Source organism: Branchiostoma belcheri, unplaced genomic scaffold, assembly GCF_001625305.1.
Source record: "Branchiostoma belcheri isolate BF01 breed outbred unplaced genomic scaffold, Haploidv18h27 scaffold3, whole genome shotgun sequence".
Taxonomy (NCBI): Eukaryota; Metazoa; Chordata; class Leptocardii; order Amphioxiformes; family Branchiostomatidae; genus Branchiostoma; species Branchiostoma belcheri.
In genome coordinates this window covers 1,345,010-1,352,994 of record NW_017803909.1, presented here as the reverse complement: position 1 = coordinate 1,352,994, position 7,985 = coordinate 1,345,010, and the positions used below count along the sequence as shown (strand labels likewise).

The 7,985-nt window shown below is 43.4% G+C and overlaps 2 protein-coding genes across 2 annotated transcripts in view; one reads left to right on the top strand and one right to left on the bottom strand.

The window, feature by feature from the left end:
* The window catches only part of LOC109473702 (pyruvate dehydrogenase phosphatase regulatory subunit, mitochondrial-like), a 13,128-nt gene extending 9,415 nt beyond the window's left edge, over positions 1-3,713 (bottom strand). The window contains exons 1-8 of the mRNA XM_019773668.1: positions 3,628-3,713; positions 2,597-2,765; positions 2,314-2,447; positions 2,033-2,114; positions 1,559-1,722; positions 1,010-1,131; positions 620-734; positions 340-492 (exon numbers count right to left, since the gene is read on the bottom strand). Coding sequence (XP_019629227.1) covers positions 340-492; positions 620-734; positions 1,010-1,131; positions 1,559-1,722; positions 2,033-2,114; positions 2,314-2,447; positions 2,597-2,765; positions 3,628-3,700 — 1,012 coding nt within the window. The 5' untranslated portion in view covers positions 3,701-3,713. The remainder of the gene's footprint in view (positions 1-339; positions 493-619; positions 735-1,009; positions 1,132-1,558; positions 1,723-2,032; positions 2,115-2,313; positions 2,448-2,596; positions 2,766-3,627) is intronic.
* A 490-nt stretch (positions 3,714-4,203) lies between these two features.
* LOC109473323 (pyruvate dehydrogenase phosphatase regulatory subunit, mitochondrial-like) overlaps positions 4,204-7,985 on the top strand; it is a 19,132-nt gene continuing 15,350 nt past the window's right edge. The window contains exons 1-5 of the mRNA XM_019773192.1: positions 4,204-4,717; positions 5,124-5,254; positions 5,622-5,703; positions 5,868-6,031; positions 6,522-6,643. Of these exons, the coding sequence (XP_019628751.1) occupies positions 4,410-4,717; positions 5,124-5,254; positions 5,622-5,703; positions 5,868-6,031; positions 6,522-6,643 (807 nt within the window). The 5' untranslated portion in view covers positions 4,204-4,409. The remainder of the gene's footprint in view (positions 4,718-5,123; positions 5,255-5,621; positions 5,704-5,867; positions 6,032-6,521; positions 6,644-7,985) is intronic.

Below are 7,985 nucleotides of genomic sequence, written 5' to 3'. Positions count from 1 at the left end.
CTGTACTGAACATCACCCATCCTTGGCTGTTAAATAGTTACTGTGACCCACCTCTGGTGCTTCCCCCATTATAGGTGCCATATCAGGGGTGAAGCTCTCTGGCCCATTTAGAAATTGTCTGATCTCTGCATCCTTGATGGCTGGCGTTCGATGTATGGCCTGCTCCATGATGGGCACTGAGTGGAACAAGATTTGGTCGTCATGAGTGACTCTAAATGCCAGGTCTTGGGATCTTGGAAACAAGACATTCTAGAATCTACCTGAACTTTAATCTGTGCGAATTGAGATTCACCTATTGTGTTACAACTCATTAGCAAGGGATAAAAGTATCTGACTTACTGAAGTGGTCCCAGTCTTCCTCTAACAGTTGGAACTCAAACTTTGGTGGGATACCCTCTGTGAAGATCGGTCTGGGGTTCATTTCAAAGCCTCCTACCATGACACCTCCACTCCACTCACGTGTGTAGTGCATGCCATCAGGGTCCCTGATGACTGGAGGGAGTACAGAATACTTGTAGCAAATGTGTGCATACTACATTGTACCATCTAAAGCCACTGGTGCAAAAAGATTTATAAAGAGGGATTTATAAAGAGAAAAGTAAAATTCTGGGATCAGTACCTGGCTGGTTCTTGGTCACACCAGGGAAGGGTTTAGTCACGACATAGAAGTGTTCACAGGAATGCAGCGGTACTCGAACAGTTGGACTGGACAGTTGACCCAGCTGCCACGCCCACTGCAATGGATATTAAGAAGAACAATTGCCAGTTCTGAAGACTAAAGTTTTAATTACATGTACATCTACAGATCCTACGTACTCTGGTACACTATATTTGGCTCAGTGTCTCATTTACCTAGCAAATACAATGTAAATGAATAAAGGCTACTGCTTGCTCTACAAACTGACCCTGTACAAGCATGTACAAATGCCAGCTGCAGCCAGATCCAAAATGCTGGTCTCATAATGTTCAGCCAGGAAAACTGTAAGATCTCATTATGATCACAACTCACCTGTCCCGCACAGTTTACAAAGTATTCACATCTGATGTCACCCTGGTTGGTTCGGACCCCCGCCACCCTGCCGGCGTCTGTCAGGACAGTTTCCACGGCAACCTGCTGGTGAATCTGCACCCCTGGATTGTAAGGAATCATGGGATAAATACATGTACATGGTGTTCTCATGTCCCCAAATAGATGGGTTGTCACTGAAGGAATCATTAAATCTTGAAAGTTCATCTGTGTTGGTAGACTTCATCATGCAGAAAGTGGATTGATTGCTCATTTCCTGACAAAGACTGGAAATGTACAGTTGAAAATTTAACTTAATTGTTGGAAATTACAGTTTACATTTCCCGCATAATCATTCTTGCATCTTTTATCCTTGCATAATAAAAGTGGCCCATTGTAACTCACTGGAAGAAACTTGGTCCAAATGGTCAGAAGAGGTGTTTATACCGTCACAGTAGTGATTTACATCTAGCAATATTTGGATTCTTTGAGACTTTCGATCCCCTTCAACCCCAGCAGCCAGAAGGTGAACTGCCAACATTAGAAGCCCACCTTGTAACGTTGCTCCCTTTGCCAGAGATTGCATCACATCGGAAGGTGTTGCCGTCCCGTCCCCGGGGATCCACAGGGCACCCTTCAGGTCATCCACCCTCAGCAGGGGAACCTGAGCAGCTACGTCTTTAGCGCTGATCATCTCACACTGGACACCTGCTGCTCTGGAGTTAGGAAAAGTCTAAGTTTGTCATCTCCACTTTATGATAGCCTCTGGCTAGATGGGAAGTCCTGGCTGTATAACTCACTATACAATCTAATAAATCAAATCACATTACAACCGCACTTTAGGGACTTGTAGTGTCTAACATGTCCAAAAGTGTCTAACAACAAATCCAAAGTGTCCAACCATCATCTCCCAGTTATTGCTATCCACATTGTAATGTAATCAGATTCTATGGTTATTTTCAATGTCAGATCCATGTCTCTTATGGCTGTCATGACAGTCCAGCTGTCGACATTAGGTTTTATTACCTCGCAGCAGCAGCCGTTCTCCTGAGGTAAATCATGCGGTCTGTTGTCCTGGCCAGGGACATGGAGCCACACTGCCGCCAGCCTACAAGGATGCAGATACACATGTACAGCAGTCATGCAGATTTGCTGTGATATTAGCTATTCACATTTCCTAGGTTTAAATGTATTGTAGATCAATGCTACTGCCCTATATTGGGTCTGACAGAATATTCTGATAATTTGGCAGGGTTTAGTGAATTAGGTGTCATTGAGGAGTGTGTGTATAAAAGTTATCCACTGACCAGTGCCTAGGCCTGTCTCCTGTTCCAGAGTGGCATAAAGCTGTGTGCTGTACTGACATATGTTGGTGTGGAGGGTATTTGCACGCATCTGACCCACCAACCCTGCTGAATGCCATGTCGTGCCACATCCCAAGCTGTAAGAAAAAAATTGTAGTCACAAATCATACAATAGAATGCTGTTGCTTACATTTTAAGGATTTTGGTCTCTCTGATGAGATCTGTAATTTATTAGCCAGTAGATATGACTATAAGGACATTTTAAATGCTTGAAGAACTCTGTTACCTCCCCTGTTCTAACAGCACCACGTCAGTCCAGCCAGACTTGGCCAGATGATACGCCACCGAGCAGCCAATGACCCCTCCACCAGCGATCACGACCCGTGCCTCAGACGGCAGCTGTACACTTGCTGAGCTGAGTTCACGGCAGCTAGCTGTTGTCCTCACATATTTCACTGTAGTAGAGATTTCTTTTGTCACAGACAGTCTACATCAATTACATCCATTTATGCAAACTTAATATCAGTTAGAACATCTGACATACAATGTTGCACCATGTACATTGCCATGCAATAAAGATCTTCATTTCATATGTACATTAATTGGGCTAAATTTTCATTTGCTAACGATAGTGTTCATGTGTTCATATAAGATAGGCACAAAAAACAGTCAACTTTTGTCAACTTTTGTTATTGATGCAGTTGAATTTGACTGAATTTGTTTATTGCACACAACTACATACATGAACCACACACCTATTGCTTGATTTTCAGCCACACCAGGGCATTATGCTTCGCCCCTGGGGCGTTACCAAAAATATTTCCACTTTGTATACAATACCCGTTAGCGCACAATGCGTGACCTGTATTTCTGATCTTTCCCAGAAGTGCTGTCATGTATTTTAATGCCAGCATTTCTCTTGTTGCCCATCGTTTCACAAATAATTTTTGTGCTTTTGAGGATCGAGGATCAGACCTGGATCAGACACAGCATGCACACACTGACACTTTAATATGGTCACGCCCACCTCTGGCCAGGTCTCGTCCCCCTATCGACCGCCTACTGGTCGGTTTACCAACACGGGTTCTCAAATTACGCGGTTTTACAACGCACAACAACAACCTGTTACGTTTACACAGGGTCAATAGCACTGTTCGTCCCCAGGGACCAAGTATAAACCTCATCATTAGTCTGACTACTTCAGTAACGTTACTTGTTTACTTCACGTTAATTATAATTCGCCTCGTCAGAAGGAAACTGAAGGAAATACTAGTAAGTTGTCCCGGCAGCCTAAAATATGCCAAGTTCTTGTCTCACCGTCATGTTTTGTCCACAGCACCCTACTTCTGGACAACAGCAGGCATCCTGGACGGATCCGATGCAAAACCATCCTGTTTGAGATGAATACATTGCCCTGGACTTTGGCACTTCTGACGGCCTGACCTCTGTTACCAATATGTAAAGACGTTTACCCTCCGGTAACGTTATACTAGTACTAAACAGGACCGGTTTAAAGGGACGGACCATTTTTCTTGTCGAGAGGGTCGGTGGATCATGGGATGTTACGGTAAATGTTAGCATGGCAATTGTTCTCTGATATCATCTTTGCTTCGGGATATTCATGCGTTCTTCGGGGCCTCATCTCAGCAATTACTTTATGATATATAACGTTAGTAACGTTAGTTAATGGTCCAAATGAGCAACTTGACGGTATCACAGCGACGCCTACCTTACGTTGTAATTATTGCAGTTCTTGCGCGTCGGAAGCGTAACAGAAAAGCCAGAAAGTTGTTTTTCCACAGATTTCTGACTGAAAACAACCCATAAGTGTCATTTCTTACATTTCTCTTTCTGTTTTCTGAGACCGATAAACAGGGAAATTTCGACACTATCCTTGTATATCAGAATGCTCGTACGTTCTCGCGGGAAAGGACGAGATAACCTTCAATCCTGACCTTTGACATCTTCAAAATGAAAGTTGGTGTTCTGGATTATCGAGTTACGGTGTTTTCATGGTCAACCTTCATGCCAAAGTATGTTTGAACCCTTCAAAATAGTACGATCTTGATGGTGTATACTCGCACAGTCGCCAGATACCAATGCTGTCACATCGCGCTGTTTGGGCGAACTGTGTCCGGGGAAGGACCAGAGGAGGACGGTGGCCTCGCAGTTCCCAAACAAAGTCACCTCAGCTCTGTCACAAAAACACAAACCCTGACGTGAGATGGGTGAGTTCCGGCGTGGACAGGCGCCAGCTCCACGCGACACAGGAGGAAGTGCCGGCGCAGAAGCCGCTGCCACCCCAGGCACAAGTGGTGATCGCAGGGGGAGGGGCGATCGGCTGTTCTGTGGCTTATCACCTGGCTAAGTTCGGCTGGACAGATGTGGTACTATTGGAGCAGGGAAGGTATGGCAAATATGTGCAAAGTATGATTGTAGTGTTTCTTTGCCAAGGTGTGTAAATTATAGCTTATTGGTTTGAACATAATAAACATGCTATCACCTATTCGTTATCATACTGTAAAGTACCTTTGATTTATATGGAAAGCCTTATTGCAATGTCAGCTGAATTATGAATGGATTGTTAACCTAAACAGATAGCAATCAATATTTAAGTAGTATATTTCACCAGTAAGTTTACTAATGTTAACTATACATATTGCTTTTCCAGTATAAGTATATTGTTATGAATTCAAATGCAACTTTGGTAAAATTAAGGCAGTTCAATCGTATCATAGGCCCAGCAAGCTGCATCAGTAAAACACTTTCAAGGGATGTAACATCCATGTCTGTCCACTGTTTTTCCTCCCCAGACTAAGCTGTGGTACAACATGGCATGCTGCCGGCTGCTGTGCCATGCTGGTAGAGGGGATCCTGCGAGAGATGTTTGAGTACAGCAAACAGCTGTATCCAACGTTAGAGGCTGAGACTGGTGTTAACACAGGTTAAAAACATCTCATGAACACTATGAATATCATTATAGATATTACTAGACTTATAAGTTCTCATGCAAATCTTGCTCTTTTTGTTACGATTGCTTTGATTTAATAGCCCTTAAAGTTCAAGTTTTGTAGGAATTGATGTATAGGAGGCTGTCATCATTCTTTTAAAAGATAGAACTTTTCTATTGCAGCTTGTATTAACATTAGAAGAATACTACTGGTAGTGAATAATAATTCTAGCAGCTTATCATGCCATTGTTTGTAGATAACTCAGGTGCAGGGTCTTTCAAAACATAGTTGTACTACTACATATGGGGAAATGCCTAAAGTGGCACTGCTATAATGAAAAAAATGTTTTTTTTTCACAAGGCTGGCAACAGACTGGCTCTATATATGTAGCTCGTACAGAGGACAGAATGACAGCATACAGAAGACATGCAGATGCAATAAGGTAGGTACACTTAATAGTCACCAATTCCAATGTGTCGATGATCAAGAAATATGTCTTAGAAGTACAGTCATTAATCATGTATCATCATAAATTCTTTCAAGACAATCTTGGTACAGAACTGTAAGAATATGGTTGGAAAATGTAACATGTAACTTGTGTTCCAGGGCGATGGGAGTGGAGTGTGATCTGGTCAGTCCCAGAGATGTGAGTGTTTATCACCCCTTACTGAGGGTGGATGACCTGAAGGGTGCATTGTGGGTACCAGGAGACGGGGTGGCTACAGCAGCTGATGTCACACAAGCTCTGGCTAAGGGGGCGACAATGAAAGGTTAGTGGGAGACATGGTCAAACCAAAGTCCAGGCAGGTAACAGCTCCATCATGAAACTGTTACAAAAAAGTACTTGCCTGGACTTTGGTTTCTACAAGGAACAAGGTCAAACCATTCAGTCTTCATGTTGAAATCCTCATGAGACCATGCATAGAGGGCAGAAGAAAGTAAGAGATATTAGTCTGACTCCTTACCCAATTAATATCTAAAATAATTTGGTTAAATACTATGATTTATGAGTGTCCTTCATTGATATACACTGTATTGCAGGAAAGAAAAACATATAAGATATGGCTGTTCTATAATCATTTAGATACATCCCAGATAAGTAAGATACATTCCTCTTTCAAGTGAGCTCTTGACAGAATAAATCATGTTCTTTTGGCAATGCCTTTTTAACACAGTTTACATGGTTAAACAGGTGGACTTTTACCCAGCCTATCTTAGTTATTCCTTATGTCTAAACTGCTAAACCACCCTTTCCTCCAGGTGTTCAGATCCATGAGAAAGTTGGTGTGGAGAAAGTTTTGACATCAGATGGTCGAGTGAGCGGTGTCAGAACAAACAAGGGAGACATCAGATGTGACAACTTTGTCAACTGCACTGGGCAGGTAAGGTATTACATTACTTAGACTTAGTTCCTCCCGTGCAAGGCACATTGGGCAGCAAGTCTTCTCCACTCTGCTCTGTCTTCGGCGAGGGACTCGGCATCCTTCAATGTTATCCCCCTGCTTTCCAGATCTTTTTGAAGGGTACGTCGCCATGTTAGTTTAGGCCTCCCTCTTTTCCGTTTGCCCTCTGGTTTCCAAAACACAGATGTTTTGGCGTGTCGGTCTGAGGTCATCCTGAGGACATGTCCAGCATATCTCATCCTCCTCTCGGTGATGGTGATGCTGAGTGGTTTTGTACCAGTTCTGTGGTATACCTCCTCGTTGGTAATCCTGTCTCTGTATGTTATGTGTAAAATTTTGCGGAGGCATCGTTGTTGGAAGGCATCCAGCTTGTTCCGCATTCTTGTTGTTATCTTCCATGTTTCACATGCATAGAGTGCAGTTGGTATTACTACTGACTGTAGCAGCTTGGTTTTCAGCACTCTGGATATCTTCCCACTGTTCCACACTGGGTTCATCCTTCTGAAGACTGATGCTGCCTTACCTATGCGGGCACTGATGTCTGTGTCTGTGTCCCCTTCTGCTGTCATGGTGCTTCCGAGGTATGTGAACTGCCTTACGTTTCCAACAGGCTCTCCACTGATGTGCAGGTTTGTGTTCGTTTGTTGATCTCCCACCTGCATAACTTTGGTCTTCTGGCAGCTGATCCTTAGACCCACTTTTCCCCGCTTCTGTTTCTGCTGATGTTGTCATGTCCTGAAGAGTCAGCTGAGACTCTGCTGTCAAAGCAATGTCATCGGCGAAGTCTAGATCCGTGAGGCGTCTGTCCCCCTCCCAGGGTATTCCAAAGTCACTTCTACCCATTGCCCTGCGCATTACAAAGTCTATGGTGACAGTGAACAGTAGGGGAGATAAGACGCATCCTTGTCGCATCCTTGACTCATTATAGACAAGGTCATATTTATCCAGATTAAAACGATAATGATCTATTCAACATTAATTATTCTAGTTACTTATTAAACCCACAAATGTCAGATGTCGAATCTGAGGAAGCGAACTTGTCATTGGTGCGGACGCAAAAGGAAGCATACCAAATCAGACTACAAACCTGATGGGGCACATTTTGGCGGTATTTTTGAAGCGGTAGTACGTGTACTGTGACCGTTGAGCAGGTAAGCTTAGTTTTCTCGTGACTTTACTTAACAGAACGAATGATTCTACGACAGATGACGTAGACTACTGCGTTCATTATATTCATATCGTAAAACCTGCGAAGCCAAACGTTCGTAAACAACGAGTTGCCCGGTTGTTCGAACACGACGCCCACCCCGTTTCCTTACAA